General features: G+C 41.9%; 1 protein-coding gene across 3 annotated transcripts in view; it reads left to right on the plus strand.

Annotated features, from left to right (window-relative positions):
* The window catches only part of LOC143982919 (cytochrome P450 2F3-like), a 51,507-nt gene that overhangs the window by 21,336 nt on the left and 6,193 nt on the right, over positions 1–23,978 (plus strand). For 2 of the 3 annotated variants that reach the window (XM_077482065.1, XM_077482073.1), the window contains exons 6-10: positions 1,263–1,439; positions 1,518–1,659; positions 11,802–11,989; positions 20,508–20,649; positions 21,687–22,366. In XM_077482065.1, the coding sequence (XP_077338191.1) occupies positions 1,263–1,439; positions 1,518–1,659; positions 11,802–11,989; positions 20,508–20,649; positions 21,687–21,868 (831 nt within the window). In that variant the 3' untranslated portion in view covers positions 21,869–22,366. Of the gene's footprint in view, positions 1–1,262; positions 1,440–1,517; positions 1,660–11,801; positions 11,990–20,507; positions 20,650–21,686; positions 22,367–23,978 lie in introns of those variants that run through there. The other variant, XM_077482081.1, reaches the window with a different exon arrangement.

Consider the following 23,978-nt stretch of genomic DNA (forward strand, 5'->3'; position numbering starts at 1 on the left):
AAGTTGCAAAATTTGGTTAGCATTGAGAATCAATAGCACCTCTAGGTCCCAGGCAAAATGGCCGTGCTCTCTAGCTGCCAAACATGACACAACCAGATGTGACCTCATAACGAAACAACAAATTCATTCATATTCATTTGTTTCTTTCAGATGACATGAAGCGATAGTTTGGACCTTTTGTTAATATTTGATGCATCTGAAATAACGTAACGCCATAATGAATGATCTGAAATGATTTGGATCCATTCCATTTTTATGTTGCATTAACATTTTTGATTATTATAAAAAATGCACTACATTAGAAATGGAAACATATTGCAATAAATACAGTAAGGTATAAAAGTGAAATAAGATGATTCCTACTTATTTGTTTGATTGGATGGAGGTGGATCAATGAGAATCCCTGAATCATAACATAATGAATGAATCATAAATTAATTTAATTCCTTTCGTTAGGTTGTGATTCAAAGATTGTAATGGATCCACCTCCTTCCAACCCAAGCAGAGTGCATAAGTAATCTCCCGAAATAACAAATTAAAGTGGTAAAATTAAAGCGGGGTTCCACCCTAAAGTGGAACTTCCGCTGATCGGAACCCTCTCCCCCTCCGGTGTCACAATTGGCACCTTTCAGGGGGGAGGGGGGGCAGATACCTGTCAAAGACATGTATTTACACCCACTTCCGGGCATAGACTCCCGTGGGAGTCTATGCCTCTTCCTGTCCTGCCGCGCTGTCTGCTGGGACACACACGGGTCCCAGAGACAGCGCGGACAATTCCTATTGCGCTGCGCGACTCGAGTATGCACAGTAGGGAACCGGGAAGTGAAGCCAATTCGCTTCACTTCCTGATTCCCTCACCTAGAATGGTGGCGGCAGCAGCCGAGAGCCGAGCGATCGATCGGCCTCAGCTGCCGGCATCACTGGACCCCGGGACAGGTGAGTGTCCATTTATTAAAAAAGCAGCTGTAGTATTTATAGCTGCTGGCTTTTCATATTTTTTTCCCCAGTACAGTCCCGCTTTAATATAGCCTTCCAATATAACTTCCCGAAAAATACAAATCAATTCAGAACAATGAATATACAAAGCTAATCCAAATATCTGAAAGAATTCTGGAAACAAATCATTCTAACATAATGAACATGACAAAACGAAATTATTAACTTAACAAATGAATCTGAAACAACAATTTTTTTTCTCTAGCTACAACTCCCTTGTCTATTTATGTCTAATATCATTTTACCATTGTGTTGTTACCGCAAAGTTATGCAACATATTCCCAGGATTCATGGATTATCTGCCAGGGCCACACCATCGCATCTTCAGGAATTTTGAAAAAATGAAGACCTTTGTGATGGAGCAACTGAGGAAACACGAGGAGACCTTTCAGCCAGACTGTCCTAGAGACCTGATAGACTGTTTCCTAACCAGGATGAAAAAGGTAAGCACAAATCTGACTTTTCTAGAGCACACCACATTATACTATCCCGTATATTGACTTATACATTTACTAACCTAGGAGAAAGATGACCCAGAGAGCTACTTCAACATGGACACCATGGTAATGACCACACTCAACTTGTTTTTTGGAGGAACAGAGACCGTCAGCACAACCCTGAGATATGGAATTCTTATTCTGATGAAGTATCCACACATTACTGGTATGAAGTCTACAGCTGGGCACAGAATAATGATTACAAAGGGTGACATAACCAGTGAAATATGACCCTATTTGAAAAGTGTTAAAAAAAACTTGGTGGTCCTACTTTCCTGGAAAAAGATGAATGGGTAGATATGGGTAGTTATCAATTACCAAAAACATTCCTTGTGAGTTGTATCTGTATGACCAGTCTTTCACTAAATGTGAAGGACAGACATATTAAAGCTTACACTGATAAATTGGTTATAGTATGCAGGCTCTGAGTATATTATTGTGATTATAGTTTAACTTCCTAGTTAGTCATTGGAATTGAAGATGTATATAGCCAGTAAAGTCTGGTCATCATAATCTCTGTCCAGACGTTTAGCTTGAAGCTTGTGGGCCCGATGGAAAAGTTGACCTGACGCCCTGTCTACTATTGCCCAGCACTTCCACCACCTGCCAGGATACTCCCACTGTGAACCATGATACTCCAAGTTGTTAATGAGTAATTTACGATCTTTATTAACATACAGTATTTAGAGGGTAATTCAAAAGATTTTAGATAAACTATTCTCATTTTTACATATTAGATAAAACTCATGTTCTGAGAAAACACATTCCCCAGAGCTATGCACAGCCTTCCTGTTCATTCATAAACAGAAGCATAGTAAACATAATTTACTATGCATTGGTTATGATTGCACACAGACAGTGATTGTTGATCGCTCACTGTTTCCATTCAGAAATGGTAGGGGCTAGTAAATTACAAAATTACTGGCCCCTTCCCCACTTACTATCCTGAAGATTTCCCTGTGCGTCTGCAGCAGCTGGCAGGGAAGGAGGGAAGCTGGCAGCACTGTGGAGGGAGGGGGATAGGCAGCAGAGGGGAATCCAATAGTGCACAGGAGGGGGTAGTCAGGGACAATTTCAAGAACGGATCCCCTGTAAGGCTCTCCATGCAGCAGCTGAAAGTAGCAGGAGGGAAAGGAAGAAAAGCTGGCTTTCAGCTACTTCTTAAAAAGTCATACAAGGGGTCAGTTCTTGTAATTCCAACCCCCCCCCCCAATGCAACACCTAATGTGACTGGGTGGCTGCATGGCCCACGGGAGCATGGATGGGTTCGCTGTCATTATTTACAAAATGCTCATGACTCAAAGCATAGAAATTGCAAGCTGAAAAACATTCCGAAGAACCTTCCTCCTGCTCTGTTTCTTTTCTCATTCGTAACGTGTTGTCTTCTTATGACTTTTCTGTCCATCATAAGTGATCTCAACTTTTTCTGGAACATTACGTAGAGCTAAGGGGTGGTCAGTAGACACTATCAAGCACAGCAGGGGACACAAGAGATAAATACCCTCAAAAGTTCCTTCTAATGAGACTTTAGTTGGCGATTCCACTTCATGAAAGTTGTGCAAGATAGGTTGAGCAGTGGGACAGCAAGTAAGCATTTTTTATTTTCTTTACAGATACATGTGTTATTTTTTTTTATTTTTTTTCTATGGACCTGATTTAAGCCTTTCTCTGTCACCAGCATAACTATTAAAGTAGAAGCGGTGCCAGGCATGTAAACAAACTCCTGGTCGCTATAGCAGGTGGGAGTTTGTTTACATTTACACTCCTGCCTGCTGTCTTTCACATGTCTCTATAAAGCCATCCAACCACTTCTATACACTTGTAATTGAGCATCCTCAGTGCCTGACCTCCCTCTATGTTTCTTGGGCTTATCTGTCCCCTTTGGATGTCCAGGACCATCATAGTGAGTGGGTGTCAGGATGAAAAGCAGTGGAGGATTATCTACCCTGGGAAGTATAAATCCAGATGCATGTGCGAGTTCAAGATTATTTGGGGTGTATATCACTTGTGCAAACGTGAATATATTGTCCAAAATAAATAGAATATAAAAACGAATTCATGAGTTGCAGCAGCTTAACCACTTCCCGACCGGCGCATGACGATGTACGTCGGCAGAATGGCACAGGCAGGCAAATTACCATACAGGTACGTCCATTTGTATTTTCCGCCCTGCCATCGCATGCGCGCCGACGACGGAGCGCTCGTGTGCTGGTCGGGACCCCCTTGAGTCTGGTCGCGGGTCCCGTGCACTCGATCGCCGCGGGGATACCCACAATCGTCTCATGGGGAGGCTGAACGGGGAGATGCCGAGGTAAACAGCATCTCCCCATTCTCCCTAGCAACAAGTGACACTGATCTCTGCTCCATGTGATTGGAGCAGAGATCAGTGTTCACTAACACACAGCCCAGCCACCCACAGTTGCTAACACACCCTTAGGACACCCTTAGGACCCTTACACATTTAACCCCTACACTGCCACCCCCTGGTTAACCCCTTCACTGCCAGTGTCATTTACACAGGAATCACTGCATTTGTATAGCACTGATTGCTGTATAAATGAAAATGGTCCCAAAAATTTGTCAAAAATGTCTGATGTGTCCGCCATAATGTCGCAGTCACAATAAAAATCGCTTATCACTGCCATTACTAGTAAAAAATAAATTATTAATAAAAATGCCATAAAACTATCCCCTATTTTGTAATCGCTATAAATTTTGCGCAAACCAATCAATAATCGCTTTTGCATTTTTTTTTACCAAAAATATGTAGAAGAATATGTATCGGCCTAAACTAAGGGAAAAACTGTTTTTTTTATATATTTTTGGGGGATATTTATTATAACAAAAAGTAAAAAATAATGTGTTTTTTTCAAAATTGTTGCTCTATTTTTGTTTATAGAGCAAAAAATAAAAACCACAGCGGTGATCAAATATCACCAAAAGAAAGCTCTATTTGTGGGAAAAAAAGGATGTCAATTTTGTTTGGGAACCACGTCGCATGCAATTGTCAGTTAAAGCAACGCAGTGCTGAATCGCCAAAAGTGGTCTGGCCTTAAGCCAGTAAAATGGTCCGGTCTGAAAGTGGTTAATGGTTATTACCATATATAATTTATTACAACAAGTTAATCCTGCACTATCCTTTATCAATAGTGTGTGCAAAAATTAAATAAAGTGCTTCCAATATCTTAGTGACAAGCAACAAAGTGAACAATGCATTTCAGTGAAACTATAAACACAATCATAAAGTGCAATAGTACTCTATATAAATCTCAATCTCTGAGTGTACTGTATATGCAGCTGCCATAAGTGTACCAACTAAATGTCAATAATTCCACAACAAGAATGCTCCCATTGAAAACTGCAATTAATTATGATATCCAGAAGTACTTCCAATAAAGTGCACTGTGTGAATGCAGCTCTCCGTTTCCACTATCCCACACTGCGGATGATCCCCCTTTGGTGTGTTCACTCACCAGCAGATATGGACCCCTAAGCTTATGCCGAGGTGGGTCTATCAGGCTTGAATAAACTGATGGTTTCTCTGCCGTTCCCCTTGGTGTGTCCATATCATGCAGGAAATAGAATGACAGGAACCAACATAGCGAGATACCTTTTAACAAAATCACACGAATAAAACTTCAAAATATCCACTCACATGTAAAAGTGCCATATCCCGGCATTAGGAATGATCTGCCACCAATACCGATATTTTTGCAGCTGCTCCACGATTCTCTATTTACCTTATGATCATTTTCTTATAGAATCTAGAATATAACCATTTGCCCTAATGTTACCAAAAAGGGGAGGGGGGAGCGGCCCTAGGTTTCGCTGTCAAACTCCAGCCACTCTGGCCAGGGAAATAGCTGCAAGCAGAGTATGTGCATGATCAGTTTCTACAAAGTGCAGAGGTGATATAAGAGGGTCTAATAGACCCCTGATGTCTCCTAAAAGAGGCCCTGTTGCCAGAACTATGCTATCACATAGGGGGCCTGTGACAGCAATAACGTTAGGTTAAAAAAAAACGTTCAAAGAAATAGAGTTTATTAAATAAATAAAAATGTCAAAAGCCCCCGCTCCCACTTATGCATTTAGAAGTGTTTGAGTCAGGTGCAGACACAGGCAAAAACCGATGGTTTTTCTACACATACAAGGTATCACCACACACACCTTAAGTGAGAGAACCCTCACTTCCCTGAGGGCAATCACTTCTGCTTAACTCCAAATTAATGAGCTGTAAAACCTTTTAAAGAGTTGCCTATGGATGATTTTAGGTACTGTCCTTTTTTGGAGGTTGATATATTTGGTATCTATTTGCTCGACACAATTAAAGTAATATTAAAGGGTTTTTTCCCTTAAGATAAAAAAAAGACGAGATACTTACCTGCTCACTCTGTCCTTTTGCACAGAGCGGTACCTTAGCTCCTCTTTGGCACTCCCCCACCACCGAAGTCTACTCCTCCTTCCTCTTGTTGCCTCTTTAGCAAGCTGTGTACTACGAGGGGCACCCGTGCACACCCACTCCTGACACAGGGTATCTGCGTCCATAGACGCACACAGCACTGGAAAGCCACACCCTCATTTCTATCTCACAGAAGTTTGACTGAGAGCAGGAGGAGCCTCCCACTGCTCTCAGTGTCCCCTGTGGGACCAGGAAGTGAGAGAAGCGGTGTTGCAGCTGGGACAGTACTGGAGCAGTGAGAAGGGTCAGGTAATGCCTCGTACACACGGCCGGATTTTTCGATGTAAAATGTTCGATGGGAGCCTTTTGTCAAAAATTCCAACCATGTGTAGGCTCCATTGGACAGTTTCCATCTGAATTTCTGTCACACAAAATTTGAGATCTGGTTCTCCAATTTTCCGATAACAAAATCCGTTTGCGCAAATTACGATCGTGTGTACACAATTCCAATGCACAAAGTGCCACGCATGCTCGGAATCAAGCAGAAGAGCCACACTGGCTATCGAACTTAATTTTTCTCGGCTCATCGTACGTGTTGTACGTCACCGCGTTCTTGACGTTCGCAATTTCCAACCAACTTTGTGTGACCGTGTGTACGCAAGACAAGTTTGAGCCAACATCCGTCGGAAGAAAACCATGGGATTTTGTTGTCAGAATGTCCGATCAAGTGTACGCGTCATTAGTGTTTAGGGATGGGAGTAGGAAGTAGTCATTGTTTGCATTAAAGTTAAAAAAAAAGACTTTAGAACCACTTTAAAGTGATTGTAAAGCCTTAATCCCCCTCTTCTGGGGTCCCTTCAAGCGCTCATGGCTCCTCTTATCCTCAGTGTGCCACCATAGGAAGCCGCTGCCTATTGTGGTACACCTGCAGGCTCAATACCGAGCCATACTGCCCGTGTCCTTTGACACAGACAGTGCAGCTTAGCCCCGTCTACCGATCCCTTATCACAGGATTTGATTGAGAGCAGCAAGAACCAGTGGCTCCCACTGCTGCCTCTCTGCCCTGTGAGGAAGGAAAGGGATGAAAAAAAAAATTAATTTTAGTAATACTGCACGTGCAACAATGAAAAAAAATCGCTCACACAGCAAAAGGGTTAAGTGGTACACGTGACACTGTATTACGTATAATCAGTTTGTGTATTCTGATCAGATATGCCTCATTACATGCCAATGAGCAGATTATACTGGATTATTTTTTTTGGCAGAGTAGAGTGTAATTTAGCATAGATAATATCTACATGAGAGCCATGGTGGATTAATCGTAATGAAGTAGATGGAACAAACCCATATTTAATTAATGAAAAGCTACACAGACCTCGGGCATTTCTGTAATAGAAAGGAAAACAGCTGTGTACATTGCAAGGGAAGGACCTGAGATCATATTGTCCTGGGTAGTTTTTTGTGTAGACATCATTTCATTCTTTTATGTGACTTTTAATTTTAGCCTGGATTTGCAGTAGTAGAACCATGTGAGTCCCTGATAACAAGTGACTAGGCTCAGTTGTGTAGTCTTCGTATAAATGACTAGGCAGGGAATAACTGTAACTAATAGCAATGAAAGCAATATAATCATACTAGGGCTGCAACTAATTATTATTTTTATAATCAATTAGTTGGTCAATCAGATTTATCAGATAAAAACCTAAAATAAAAGTGTGGTGTGCAATTTAGCTAATATGTTAAAAAAAAATATTCTTGACTATCTGTATGAATAGCTATATAAATTACCAGCATATGGTTATAGAACAAAATATCTAATCCACAGTATATTTAAAACTTATATCATATATATAATAATAAATATACCCAGATGTCGGATATACAGGGTATTTTAACTGGGAGTCAGACATGAAGCTACACAAAGGGTGGAGGGGGGATATAAATCTTTTTTTGATTAAAGTAGTAGTAAAATACTTTTTTCATGGATATAATAATTTTTAAATATAATGCGCAATAATGGTAACTTTTACTTTAAATTAATAATAATACCTTAAAGTGATGCTAAAGTAATAAAAAAAACAAAAAATGCAAACATGTCATACTTACATGGAATGGTGGAATGGTTTTGCACAGAGCTGCCCCAATCCTCTTCTTCTTTGGTCCCCTGTTGGTGCTACTGGCTCCACCCCCTCCTGAGTGCCCCCATAGCAAGCCGCTTGCTATGGGGGTACTTGTATGTACCATTGACACACAGAGCGTGGCTCAGCCCGCCCCCTCCTCCCTCCTCAATGGCTGTGATTGACAGTAGTGAGAACCAATGGCTCCCGCTGATGTGTCTAAGCCAATGAGAAGAGAGGAAGCTGAGCCTCGGCTCTTGTGCACATCGCTGGATCGGGCCCAGGTAAATATAGGGGGGGGGGGTGTAGACTGTATAAAGGTAAAAAAATATTTGCCTATACAACCACTTTAATTTACCTCCAGTCTTCCAACCTCCAGATTCTCTGGGTTCAGATGCTGATCTTCCTTTAACAGGTCCCTCAAACTGATTGTACACTGTGATTGTAACAACCAGCTATTCTAATTTCTGAATATACAAAAGGAATACTGAAGATACAAATCGAACTCCGAAATTCCGAAAATGAATTGGTCCAATATTGTGTCACTGGACCAATTCAATTTCAGAATTTCGGCATTAGTTTTGTATTTTTAGCATTGTTTATACAGAATAGCATTACATTATATATTTTTTTACTGCGTGGGGTCCCCCCCCCCCAATTCATTCCAGGCCCATTAGATTTGGTATGACTTTTGAGGGAAACCCTAGGCCAAAAAATGTTTTTTTAATTCCACAGGGTCCCCCCAAAACTGAATACCAGACCCTTATCCAAGCATGCAGCCCGGCAGGCCGGGGGGGGGGGGGGGGGCTTCTGAACCATACCAGGCCACATGCCCTCAACATAAACGATCATGGAATAAAATAAACTCCATAACATCAAGCGTATTTATTTTCAAGCCTTCACAGTGAGTACAGTCAGCAGCAGCCTTGTTCACAGCACAAGAACAAGTACAAGCTAGTCTGCTGCTGACTGTACTCACTGTGAAGGCTTGAAAATAAATACGCTTGATGTTATGGAGTTGCCGGCTGCTTCTTTTACTCGATGACCATTTGTCTATTGGTGTGCGGGAGGACACTTCGGCTTGGACACCCTGACTGCAAACTTCCAAAATAAGACTTTGTTTCCCACTGCTCTGAGCCATACAATCTTTGATCAAATCAACATGCCCTCAACATGGGAGCCTGGCCCCCCCAAAGTACCTTGTCCCGATTTTGATGAGGACAAGGGCCTCTTCCCCACAGCCCTAGCCTGGTGGTTGCAGGGGTACGAGGGATGACTTATCAGAATCTGGAAGCCCCCTTTAAAAAGGGGAGCCAGGAGATCCTGTCACCCCCACAAGAATGTGAAGTTCACCAAAAAGTGTAAAAAGTGAATCAAAACCCCACGCTGTTTTTTTTTTCAGAATTTTTATATGATGCCAATTCACAGCCCACTCACAGCTGATGAGTCATCAGTTGTTAAGGATGCGACGGCCGACTTCCCAGCCCGCTCCTTAACAACCAGCTATTCTTCACACAGAACTCGAATCAGTTGATCATTTTTCAACCAGTTTGAATTCTAATTGTTCTGAAAAAAATGTATTTGTTAGAAAATGAATACACAAAACAAAATCCATTTTAATGAAATTCATTATTATTTAATTCAGAGATTCGGATACATCCGAATCTCCAAATAACCAAAAATGTGTCCAAATTTATACTCGGACCAAAATAAATTGCACAGCTTGGTCACACTATGAAGATACTTAAACAGGTTCCCTTAAAAAAAAAAAAAAAATTTGAAGTCAGCAGCTACAAAATACTGCAGCTGGTGACTTTTAATAATTGGACATTTACCTGTCCCAGGGTCCAGCGATGCGGGGAACGAAGCCCCGGTCGTTCCCCCTCTGCTCGGCAGCGCCGGCATTCTAACTTCACAGCCGGGCACCCACTGCACATGCGCGAGCGGCGCTGCTAGCCATGATTGGCCACGCAGTCATCTGGGACCTGTCACGTGTCCCAGATGACTGACAGGAGGGAGGGGGCAGAGCTGAGCCCTTCCTGCGCAGAGGGGAAGTGATGTCACCAGCCCAGGCACTGAAGGAGGCAGACTACGATGGACCCCTAGCAACAGGCATTTAGAGGTGAGTTTAACCACTTGCTTACTGGGCACTTAAACCCCCCTCAGTCCCAGACCAATTTTCAGCTTTCAGCGCTGATGCACTTTGAATGACAATTGCGCGGTCATACAACACTGTACCCAAATGAAATTTTTATCATTTTTTTCCCACAAATAGAGCTTTCTTTTGGTGGTATTTAGTTACAGCTCGGAGTTTTATTTTTTGCTAAACAAACAAAAAAAGATGCAAAAAATAAATAAAAAATCATGTTTTAATAGTTTGTTATACAATTTTGCAAACGGGTCATTTTTCTCCTTCATTGAAGTGCGCTGATTAGGCGGCACTGATGGCTGCATTGGTGGGCACTGATGGGCTGCATTGGTGGGCACTGATAGGCTGCATTGGTGGGCACTGATAGGCTGCACTGGTGGGCACTGATAGGCATAGTTAAGGCGGCACTAATAGGCACCGATAAGGCGGCACCGATCGGCACAGATAAGGCGGCACTGATGGGCAAAGATGGGCACAGATAAGATGGCATGGATGGGTGGCACGGATAAGTGGCACGGATGGGTGGCACGGATGGGCACTGATAGGTACCACTGATAGATGGGACTGATGGGCACTGATAGGTGGCACTGATAGGTGGCTCTGATAGGTGGCACTGCTGGGCACTGATGGGCGGCACTGCTGGGCACTGATGGGCGGCACTGCTGGGCACTGATGGGCGGCACTGGGGTGCAGCACCTTTAAGGAAGATTGTGGGCACTGTGGGTGGCACTGTTGGTGGCACTGCTGGATGGCACTGTGGGTGGCATTGTGGGTGGCACTGTGGGTGGCACTGTGGGTGGCGCTGTGGGCACTATGGGCACTGCTGGGTGGCACTGATGGGGGGCACTTACTTTCATTCAGGATGGCACTGCGGTGGGCAGGTGGGCACTGGCAGGAGGCAGGTGGTCAGCTGTATTGCTGGCCGTGATCAGGACTGATGTCCCGATCACGGCCGCCGGTGATCGGCTTTTTTTTTCTCTCCTCGCGCTGTCAGCGCGAGGAGGAATAATAGCCGATTACCGGCTCCGTTCTGTCACATGATCAGCTGTCATTGGCTGACAGCTGATCACGTGATAAGGGGTCGGGATCGACCCCTTGCACGGATCGGTGATCAGGCGAGTCTCGTGGACTCGCCGATCACAGAGCCCGCCGCGCGCGCCCCTCAGGGGGCGCGCAGGCCGCTCGTAACCGGGACGACGTCAATAGACGTAGTCCCGGAAAAGTAGATCCGCGCTAATGCCGTCATTTGGCAATAGCGCGGATCTCAAGTGGTTAAACAAAAAAAATCCAAATCTTTTTTTTTTTTTTTTTTTTTTTAGGAATTTTAATGATTTTTTTTTTCTGTGCAACACCACTTTAAATTGAATATTCAGTCAAACTTTTTCTAAGGTTTGGATAGTGTGGGGAAGGATTAGAACTTTTATCAGTTTTTACAACTTATAAAATGGAAAAAGTCAGCACCCCACAATGAGTCTCAGTTGTATATTGAGGGCTCACCATAGAGGCAACAAAGAAAAATTGTCAAAAACATATTCCTCCACTGATGTTTTGGGGCCTCACCTCTTTCTCAAGGCCTCAGGTAACAACTGTCCTTATCTTTGCAACGGACATGTACTGATCTCTGATACTCTGTATCCATTTAGAGAAAGTTCAACAGGAGATAGACAAAGTGATTGGAAGGAACCGGTGCCCAGCAGTTGAAGATCGGAGTAAAATGCCATACACGGATGCCGTTATACATGAAATTCAACGTTTTACCAGCATCATCCCCCTGAGCCTGCCGCATTGTGTCATACGAGACACTGTCTTCAGAGGATACTTCCTACCACAGGTAATAGGAAACAGAAAATTATAATAGATATTATAGATACAGCGCCTTGCAAAAGTATTCACCCCCTTGGCATTTTTTTGTGTTTTGTTGCATCACAACCTGAAATTAACATGGATTGTTTGAGGATTTACATAATTTAATTTACAGAACATGCCCACAACTTTGAAGATTTTTTATTTTTATTTTTTTCGGAAGCAAACAACAAATAGGACAAAATAACATCAATGTGCATAACTAGTCAACTCCCTAAAGTCAATACTTTGTAGAGCCACCTTTTGCGGCTATCATAGCTCCAAGTCGCTTTGGATAAGTCTCTACGAGCTTGCCACATCTTACCACTGTGATTTTTGCCCATTCCTCCTTGCAAAACTGCTCCAGTTCCTTCAAGTTAGATGGTTTGCACTTGTGAACAGCAATCTTTTAGTCTGAATCCAGATTTTCTATTGGATTGAGGTCTGGGCTTTGACTAGGCCATTCTAAAGCCCCATACATACTATCAGTTTTTCTGCTGAGTTTTTCCTTCAGATTTACCAAAACCATATAATATGAGGTCAAACCTTAGGAGTTTCAATTTGTATGCAATCAGGCAGGCCCTTGCACTAAATGGTTTTGGTAAACCTGAAGGAAAAACTCAGCAGAAAATCTGATAGTGTGTATGGGGCTTTTCACATTTACATGTTTCCCCTTAAACCACTCAAGTGTTGTATTAGCGGTGTGTTTGGGGTCAATGTCCTGCTGAAAGGCGAACCTCCATCCTAGCCTCAAATCACACACAGAGTGGTACAGGTTTTTCTCAAGAATATCCCTGTATTTAGCACCATCCATCTTTCCCTCAACTCTGACCAGTTTCCCAGTCCTGACTGCTGAAAACATCCCCACAGCATGATGCTGCCACCACCATGTTTCACTGTGGGGATGGTGTTCTTTGGATTATGGGATGTGTTGGGTTTGCGCCAGACATAGCGTTTTCTTTGATGGCCAAAAAGTAAAATTTTTGTCTCGTCAGACCAGAGCACCTTCTGCCATACATTTTGGGAGTCTCCCATGTGCCTTTTCGCAAACTCATAACGTGTCATTTTATTTTTTGCTGAAAGTAATGGCTTTCTTCTGGCCACTCTGCCATAAAGCCCAACTCCATGGAGCATACGGCTTATTGACGTCCTATGTACAGATATTCCAGTCTCTGCTGTGGAACTCTGCAGCTCCTCCAGGGTTACCTTAGGTCTCTGTGATGTCTCTCTGATTAATGCCCTCCTTGCCCGGTCCGTGAGTTTTGGTGTGCGGCCGTCTCTTGGCAGGCTTGCTGTTGTGCCATGTTCTTTCCATTTGGTTAGGATAAATTTGATGGTACTCCTAGGGATCATCAAAGATTTGTATATTTTTTTTATAACCTAACCCTGACCTGTGCTTCTCAACAACATTGTCCCTTACTTATTTGGAGAGTTCCTTGGTCTTCATGGCAGTGTTTGTTAGTGGTGGCTCTTGCTTAGGTGTTGCAGCCTCTGGGGCCTTTCAGAAAGGTGTGTATATGTAATGACAGATCATGTGACACTTAGCTTGACTAAGGACATAATTTCACTAATTATGTGACTTCTGAAGGTAATTGGTTGCACCAGAGCTTTTTATGAGCTTCATAACAAAGGGGGAGAATACATACGCACATGCCAATTATCAGTTTTTTATTTCTGAAAAATAGTTTTACTTCACCAACTTAGACTCAGATTAAAAAAGCATTGAACTAAAGGCTGTAATGTAACAAAATAGGTAAAAAGCCAAGAGGGTGAATACTTTTGCAAGGCACTGTAAGGCAGGAGAAGGTAGAAGGGCTGATACATAGAACAAAAAAAAAACGTTATATAATAGTAGCAATTTTCATTTTGTTAATTTTTCTTTATGCAAAAGACATACATTCTTAGACCCAGTCTGTACTGACAGCCTGGTAGATTGCTGACTCAGCAAGAGCCACATGCAGTGTCAACTTTCCAAAAAGACTCACAAGTTCAATCTAATGTAGTTTTGTTTCAACTTGGACCACAGTTGTCTATCTTTGTTTTCTTAGAGGCTAAATGACAATACCATTCAAAAGCCTCTTTAGGGTAAAACAGGTACTAAATTAGCCACTTGCTGACCGGGCTTTTTCTGGCACTTTTTGTTTACAAGTTTAAATCAGCATTTTTTTCTAGAAAATTACCTATAACCCCCAAACATTATACTTTTTTGGTTTTTAGCAGACGCCCTAGGAAATAAAATGGCGATCGTTGCAATTTTTTATGTCACACACTATTTGCGCAGTGGTTTTGCAAACATAATTTTTTGGGGAAAATACACTTCATTGTATATAAATCAAGTTTAAAAAAGGAAAAAGAACAAAAGAAATCTCACTTGATATTAGAAATTGAGAATCTGGAAAAAAACATAAACAGAATCTGACTTTATTGAACAAGATAACTCTAAATGACAAATGATTGGAGTTAAAATCCATGCTTGACGAGGAGTCCCTTTGGTTAAGGGATAAGAATAGAACACAGTGGTATCAATATGGAAATAAAACTGGGAAAATATTAGCCAAAACATTAAAAACACAACAACACATATCTTGCATAGCAAAAATACAAAAAACAAATGGTGATATGACCTATGATCCAATAGAAATATCTACATTTTTTTTATACGTATTATTCTAAATTATATAATATAGAAATACAGCAAGAAAATAAAGAAAAGGAAAAGAGAAGGGAAGAGATTCAAAATTATATAAACAAAACAGCTATACCCACACTCTCTCTAGAGAAATAATAGAGGATTTGGAAAAAGAGATTACACTAGAGGAGATTTAACAAGTGATATCTGAACTCGCCCTGGGGAAAAGCCCAGGACCAGACGGGTACACTTCGAGATTTTATAAAGCATTTCAGAATTTAATTATATTTATCCTCAAAAAAACTTATAATTCTATAACTAAAACACAAACTTTTGTACCACAAAGCACAGAAGCCCATATTATATTAACTCCAAAACCAGATAAAGACCATACATTATGTAAGAATTATCGACCAATCTCATTGACGAACATAGATGTAAGAATATATTCAAAAATAATTTCTAATAGATTAACATCTGTTTTACCCAGATATATAAAATTAGATCAGACGGGATTTACAAAAGGACGAGAAACAAGGGATAATATATAAAAAAAACATGTACGCTGGTAGAATACACTCAGAGAACTGCCATCCCAACGTGCCTATTCGCTATAGATGCTGAAAAAGCATTTGATAGGGTGGGATGGCAGTTCTTAGAGAAAATATTAATTCAGTTGGGCTTAGGTCCCAGAATGTTAGGTAGGATTGTCGCCCTATATATCAATGCAAGGGCTAAGGTAAGGATAAACTGAATATTATCAGAATATATAAAGGTATCTAATGCAACAAGACAAGGATGTCCCCTTTCCCCACTGTTATATATATATTGGTGATGGAGCATCTCATCAAAGCAATAAGAGAAAATAAGGATATTCAAGGGATAAAAGTGAAAGACAAAGAATATAAGACAACTGTTTATGCAGATGATTTATTAAAGTGGAAGTAAACTCTCCTATCGTTTTCAGTCAAGGAAGCTGCCATCTTGGCCTCTAATAATTCTTCAACTGCCATAATGCTGCACATGTGATCAGTTATGAAACCAGACATTGGATGGTTTGAAAATTTGGTTGAGAGTACAACCAATGTGAAAGTTAGCATTTCCGGCATGCCCGGAATGTAAGTGTTTTTTTGAAACTGGGTTTACTCCCGCTTTAACCACTTCAGCTCCGGACCAATAAACACCTTAAGGACCAGAGGTCTTTTTGCAATTTCGCACTGCGCTGCTTTAACTGGTAATTGCGCGGTCATGCAATATTGCACCCAAACGAAATTTGCGTCCTTTTCTTCCCACAAATAGAGCTTTCTTTTAATGGTATTTGATTGCCTCTGCGATTTTTTTTTTTTGCGATATAAATGGAAAAAGAGCGAAAATTTTGAAAAAAAAAGATATTTTCTTCTTTTTGTTATAAGAAAAATCGAATAAACTAGATTTTAGTCATACATTGAGGGCAAAATGTATTCAGCCACATGTCTTTAGTAAAAAAAATGTCAATAAGCGTATATTTTTTGGTTTGCGCAAAAGTTATAGCGTCTACAAACTAGAGTACATTTTCTGGAATTTACACAGCTTTTAATTTATGACTGCCGATCTCATTTCTTGAGGTGCTAAAATGGCAGGGCAGTACAAATCCCCCCCAAATGACCCCATTTTGGAAAGTAGACACCCCAAGGAAATTGCTGATGGGTATGTTGAGCCCATTGAATATTTATTTTTTTTGTCCTAAGGGATTAAATAATGACAAAAAAAAAAAAAAAAATTTTTTTTACAAAAAGTTGTCACTAAATGATATATTGCTCACACATGCCATGGTTATATGTGGAATTGCACCCCAAAATATATTCCGCTACTTCTCCCGAGTATGGGGATACCACATGTGTGGGACTTTTTGGGAGTCTAGTCGCGCACGGCACCCCGAAAACCAATCACCACCTTCAGGATTTCTAAGGGTGCAAATTTTTGATTTAACTCCTCACTACCTATCACAGTTTTGAAGGCCATAAAATGCCAAAATAGCACAAAACCCCCCAAAATGACCCCATTTTGGAAAGTAGACACCCCAAGCTATTTACTGAGAGGCATGTTGAGTCCATGGAATATTTTATATTTTGCCACAAGTTGCGGGAATATTACAAACTTTTTTTTTTTTTGCACCAAGTTGTCACTAAATGATATATTGCTCACACATGCTATGGGCATATGTGAAATGACACCCCAAAATACATTCTGCTGCTTCTCCCGAGTACGGGGATACCACATGTGTGGGACTTTTTGGGAGTCTAGTCGCGCACGGCACCCCGAAAACCAATCACCACCTTCAGGATTTCTAAGGGTGCAAATTTTTGATTTAACTCCTCACTACCTATCACAGTTTCGAAGGCCATAAAATGCCAAAATAGCACAAAACCCCCCCAAATGACCCCATTTTGGAAAGTAGACACCCCAAGCTATTTACTGAGAGGCATGTTGAGTCCATGGAATATTTTATATTTTGCCAAAAGTTGCGGGAATATTACAAACTTTTTTTTTTTTTGCACAAAGTTGTCACTAAATGATATATTGCTCACACATGCTATGGGCAGAAGTCAAATTACACCCCAAAATAAATTCTGCTGCTTCTCCCGAGTACGGGGATACCACATGTGGGGGACTTTTTGGGAGCCTAGCCACGTACGGGACCCCGAAAACCAAGCACTGCCTTCCGGATTTGAATATAAAATGCTATAAAAAACAAACTAACCAGAGTCACCCGTAACATTTATACGGTGATCAGTGGTGAAAGGGTTAACTAGGGGCAATCAGGGGGTTCAAATTTTTATTAGGTAGTATATGGGGGTCCCTGGCGCTATATAAAAACCTGACGGGGAACCTAAATAACTAACTGGCTAACCAGCGTCACCAGTGACACTTATACTGTGATCGCTGGTGAAAGGGGGTGAAAGGGTTAACTAGCAGCAATCAGGGGGTTAAAACCATTATTGGGTAGTATATCGGGGTACCTAGCGCTATAAAAACCTGGCGGTGAACCTAAAAAAATAACTAGCTACCTAGCGACACTAGCGACACTGATGCAGCGCTCAGAAAAATTATCGCTTAGTGACACTGGCAAAAGGGGGTGAAAGGGTTAACTAGCGGAAATCAGGGGGTTAAAACCATTATTGGGTAGTATATCGGGGTACCTAGCGCTATAAAAACCTGGCGGTGAACCTAAAAAAATAACTAGCTACCTAGCGACTGTAGCGACACTAATGCAGCGATCAGAAAAACGATCGCTTAGTGACACTGGCAAAAGGGGGTGAAAGGGTTAACTAGCGGCAATCAGGGGGTTAAAACCATTATTGGGTAGTATATCGGGGTACCTAGCGATATAAAAACCTGGCGGTGAACCTAAAAAAATAACTAGCTACCTAGCGACACATGCAGCGATCAGAAAAATGATCGCTTAGTGACACTGGCAAAAGGGGGTGAAAGGGTTAACTAGCGGCAATCAGGGGGTTAAAACCATTATTGGGTAGTATATCGGGGTACCTAGCGCTATAAAAACCTGGCGGTGAACCTAAAAAAATAACTAGCTACCTAGCGACTGTAGCGACACTAATGCAGCGATCAGAAAAACTATCGCTTAGTGACACTGGCAAAAGGGGGTGAAAGGGTTAACTAGCGGCAATCAGGGGGTTAAAAACATTATTGGGTAGTATATCGGGGTACCTAGGGATATAAAAACCTGGCGGTGAACCTAAAAAAATAACTAGCTACCTAGCGACACATGCAGCGATCAGAAAAATGATCGCTTAGTGACACTGGCAAAAGGGGGTGAAAGGGTTAACTCTAGGGGCAATCAGGGGGTTAAATCTTTATTGGGGGGTGATAGGGGGCTACCCTGGACCTAACACTAACTGTCCTGACAGTTTTTACTGTCACAACTGACACTGAATGCATTGATCAGTAAAGAAATGATCAATGCAATCAGTGACACTGTGACTGGGGGGCGGGGGGGGATCGGGGGGCGATCGGGGGGGGGATCGGGGGGGGTTTGTGTGCCTGTGTGTACCTACATGTCAGTGTAGTGTTGGTGCACACTTACTTTTAGTCTTCTCCTCGTAGTCCGGTCAAAAAGACCGCCCCGAGGAGAATGACATCACTTCCTCCTTCCTGTGTAAACAATACACAGGGGAGGAAGCTTCTCATTGGCCAGGAGCGATCCAGAGGGGGTGGCCGAAAACCAACGGCCATCCCCTCATCACGGAGCGCTCCTGGACCGAATCGGACCGCCATAAACAGCGGGAGGGGGTCCGATCGGACCCCCCACCCGCTGGAAGGCAATCACGTAGATGTACGTGATTGTGCCTGCCTGTGCCATTGTGCTGACGTACAATGGCAATACGGCGGTCCTGAAGTGGTTAATATACATAACTAGCCCTATTATAACAATTCCTAATTTAATAAAAGAATTTAAGCAATATGGGGAGTTAAGTAACTTTAAAGTAAATTATGAGAAATCGGAGATGATGAATGTTACGTTAAAAGAAAAAATACAGACACTTCTACAAAAAGTTTTTACATGCAAATGGAAGCAAGAAGCGATCAAATATTTGGGAGTATATATCACAAAAAAATTGAAATAACGACAAGAACTGAATTATACGATGACAATCCGGAAAGTAATTAAATTATTACAAAAATATGATAAAACAACATACTCTTTGTTTGGAAGAATAAATATAGTGAAGATGGAGATATTGCCAAAATTACTATATATTTTTCAAACAATACCTTTAGCCCCACCAATTTTTTAATGGGCTGTGTAACATAGAATTTACATAATAATTTGGAACAGGTGTATTTGTGTTAGAAATTCCCTGCGAGGGAAATCACCCATTGTGGTGATTATTCTGTTAGTTTGACAAGTATATATATACATATGCATATGAGCGTATTTTTTATTTTTTTTGGTGGGGGAGTGGATCTTGGGTGGGAGTTCCCACACTTTTTTCCCCAGGACTTGTCCCCTGCCTAACCCCCAACCCTCTCTCCCCCAGTTCTGTTCACCAAACAAAAAATCACTTTGCACTCAAAAAGTTTTGGCACCCACCTGTTCATCTTGCATTACACCCACCATGCCTTGTAACCCACTCTACACTGAATGATGTCAGCTCTCCCTAACTCTGGAGGTCACCATTAGGTCTAAAGAGGCTCAGGACTTTGCTGCAAGCGCAAAAAAAACAAAAACTGCTCAAATACCACCAAAAGAAAGCTCTATTCCCTCAATTTTGTTTGGGTACAACGTCGCATGACCGTGCAATTGTCAATTAAAGTGATGCAATGCCGTATCGCAAAAAATTACCTGGTCATTAAGAGGGTAAATCCTTCCGGGGCTGAAGTGGTTAATGCACTCTTTGTATTAAGACGAATAACCTTCTGTGTGTAGCAGCTCCCCTCAGCCCCCCAAATATTTTCCTGATACCCATCGCAATCCAACAATCTTGCACAAGAGCCTCAGCTGTCCAGGGACTCCTTGGCAGCCCCTCCTCATTAGCTGAGACAGCAGCAGCCACCATTGGCTCCCGCTGCTGTCAATCAAAGTCAGTGAGCCAATGAGGAGAAAGACGGGGCTGGGCCATGCCACAGCTTCTTGTCTGAATGGACACACAGAGCTGCGGCTCGGCTCGGGTGCTTGCTGTAAGGGAGGGAGGGGCCAGGAGTGGCGCAAGGGATCCGAGAGGAGGAGGATCTGGGCTGCTCTGTGCAAAACCACTGCACAGAGCAGGTAAGTATAACATGTTTGCTATTTTTAAACAAGAAAAAAACAAGACTTTAATATGAATTTAAGAATGCATCCAGCTCTTTTTAAAAAGTCTTTCTACTATATCCTCTGCAGGGCACAGAAGTCATCCCGGTGCTCACCTCTGTTCACTCTGATCCTGAGAAATTCAAAGAGCCTCACACCTTCAACCCCGACAACTTCTTGGATGAGAGTCATCGTTTCAAGGCTAACGATGCGTTCATGCCGTTCTCCACAGGTATTTATTTCACTCTAAATACCTATTCTGATCAATTTAAATTACAGGAAACATAATGGAAGATTCTAAGATACCATGCCCCAAAAAACCCTTTAGTGGGACATTGCTGTAATAAACTAGTCCTCCTCAGCCCCCTTTTCTCCATCACCTGGTGATTTGTGGTGCATAAAGGGGTTTTCTAAGCTCTCTCCATTCCCCCTCTCCTCTTCCCCAAATGTCAGTTTTTCCTGACCACCAATCAGATTTATACCTAGGTTGAACCTTTGAATGTAATTGTGGAACGGAGAAAGGTAATGACATTGCATATACTTTGGAAAAAAACATCTCCAGTTACCCTGTGAGGTGGACCCTGCATTCTGGTTAAAATGAATTCCAAATAACTTAGATTGAGGTAAACTGAGTGAACTCCCTGATTTTAGCACAGCTTCATTGTTTGCTCAGTAAGCCTTAATAGTAACAGAGAGCGGTCCTCTGAATGGCACCCTTCCACAGGGATCGGTCAGGTATGGAATATACATACTTACATTGGTCCAAGCTGGACTATGAAAAAAATAAATAAATCATAATTCAGCTTTAAAATGTCACTATTTACAAATCTTTTTTTTTTTTTTGGATAGAGTAGGGAAAGGCAACTCTTCCATTAGATACTATGGGGGTTATTTACTAAATCTGGAAAGTGCAAAATCAGGCTCACAATCAGCTTCCAGGTTGTATTGCCAAAACCTAATTGAACAAGCTGAGGTTGGAATCTGATTGGTTTCTATGCAGAAGTGAGCCTGATTTTACACCCTCCAGCTATAGTAAATCAACTTTCAATTTTTTTGGTTTACCAGACTTCTTCCTAATATTCTTCTTAAAAACAATTAATTTATGTCTTTGTAGAAAAGTACAGTTTTCATAAAATTATTAGTAATTATTGTGTAGTTACTAATCTATATTATCACTACACATGATACATTGCAGCATAAAGTGTGTATTTAATGGACAATAATAATATATATTTTTTTAAATATATATTTTGAAATTTTTTCTTACAGGTAAAAGGATCTGCCTGGGGGAAGGTCTGGCCCGCATGGAACTCTTCCTATTCTTTACCACTTTCCTGCAAAACCTTATTTTCAAGCCAACAACCCACCCAGATATGATTGACCTCACCCCATCAACCAGTGGAGTTGGCAATCTGCCCCCTATTTATGAGTTTAGAGTTATTCCTCGCTAGATTACCCTGTTCGGCTTTAGTTTAGTCTTCCAATTTCGGACACAAAATGCATTAATCTCTATTAGCCAGCAGAGAGCAGCAGAGTAGTGTTTTCATTTAAAGAAAGTTAAAAAATATTGGATAAGTTGTATGAACTGACAATTTAAAAAGTAAAGATTGCTTGGACAAAAGAAACTTCAAAAGTCCTCAGTGTTGTGGTGCAATGTCATTGTTGATCTTCAGATCCTGAGTTCATTAATTATATTTCTCAAATGGAGTTCATATCTGTAAAATGTAAAAGAAATTCAAGGGCAACAACTAAATGAACTGAATTGCATTCTGTAAATTGCCATTTTGTAATGCTAATTGTCAGGGATGCACATAAAAGCAAATCCCCACTTGTGTACTCGTGATAAATACATTTGCAATAAGCAAATAAACCAATGTTGCAATAAACAATTTAAAAAACTGATTATGTCAAATTATGTGAAATAAAGAATGAATAAATACATAAATAAACATGTGTCATTCATAAATGAGTCCATATCCTTGTATCTTCATACATGCAGAATGTGATGGTCATTCGTGCAACTTTTAAGGTTCCAAGTGCTGTCTCTTTAACTAACTAACTTAGCGGCCATTGAGTTGAAATGAAGATGGGCAAGTTCATGAAACCAGGGAAAGTTGTCCTTGTCTTACAGGACGCTATGCAGGCCGCAAAGTTGCCATTGTAAAGAACATTGATGATGGCACCTCTGACCATCAGTACAGCCACACCCTGGTTGCTGTCATTGATCGCTATCCTTGTAAGGTGACTGCCACTATGGGCAAAAAGAGAATTACCAAGCGTTCAAAGATCAAGTAATTTGTGAAGGTGTACAACTGGGCCTCTGGTTTTGGGGTCTATCGCTGGCAGCAGCGCTGGTACTGGGCCTGGGAATTTGATCCTGGGGTATATTGCTGGTGGCTGCCTGGTTTCCAGAGCGCTGTGCTCTTTTATGAAGGATCCATTCTTCCTCTGATTCATTTGCCAATCCACTACTATCGATCGGTTCAAATGTTGAATTTGATTCACAATCGGAATTGGCATTTGAATCTGATGAGAACTCCCTGCTGCTCTCATAAGTCATGGAGAGGATCTGGAATGCCTCCTCACTTGTATAGAATCTTTTGCCCATTTTTTCTGATGGGCTGTGTGGCAGGTGACAAATGCTGGTCACTGATGGGTGACAGGTGATGGTCACTGATGGGTGGCAGGTGACGCATGACGGTCACTGGTGGGTGACAGGTGACGTGTGACGGTCACTGGTGGGTGACAGGTGACGGTCACTGGTGGGTGACAGGTGACGGGTGACGGTCACTGGTGGGTGACAGGTGACAGTCACTGATGGCAGTCTCCGATGGTGACTAGTGCACTTTATGGGACTGATGGGTGACAGATGAGGGTCACGGATGGGTCACTGATGATGGTCACTGGCGATGGTCACTGATGGGTGACAGGTGCACCGCTGACAGCAGTCTCTGACGATGACAGGTGCACTTTGTGGGCACTGATGGGTGACAGGTGCACTTTGTGGGCACTGATCAGTTACAGTTGCAGTTTGTGGGCACTGATGGGTGACAGGTGCACTTTTCTAAGCACTGATGTGGTGACTGATGTGACTGTTGGGTGACGGCTGTAATGGGGGGGCGATGTGACAGTTTCTCTTTTTTGTGTTGGTGCAGTAAACTACAGTACACACATAGATCGGTAACTCACTGCTCCTGGCTCTTCTCTCTTTACAATGGAAACGATGTGTGAGGAGAGAAGAGCTAGTAACCAGTCTTTGTTTACATTTAGTGATCAACTGTGAATGGATCACAGCCAATCACATGGTAAACAGCCGCCAGCCATTGGCTGTTTACCCTTGTTGGGGACGAGCAGTGTTCCTGGGAACACGCTGCAACCAACATGGTCGCGCTGCATGCTCCCGATCACGCGCATACGTGGTCTAAAGAGGTGAATATCCATTTGTGATTGGCCGAGACATAATCGTGGCCGATCACATGGTGAACAGTCATGCCCAATGGCTGTTCACCCCTGTCGCTGACACGCTGTGTCTCGGGGACATGCCGCCACCGACAGTACAGG

This window comes from Lithobates pipiens, unplaced genomic scaffold (assembly GCF_037356315.1).
Source record: "Lithobates pipiens isolate NorthernLeopardFrog02 unplaced genomic scaffold, aLitPip1_a1.2 Scaffold_1, whole genome shotgun sequence".
In the NCBI taxonomy this organism is placed as follows: Eukaryota; Metazoa; Chordata; class Amphibia; order Anura; family Ranidae; genus Lithobates; species Lithobates pipiens.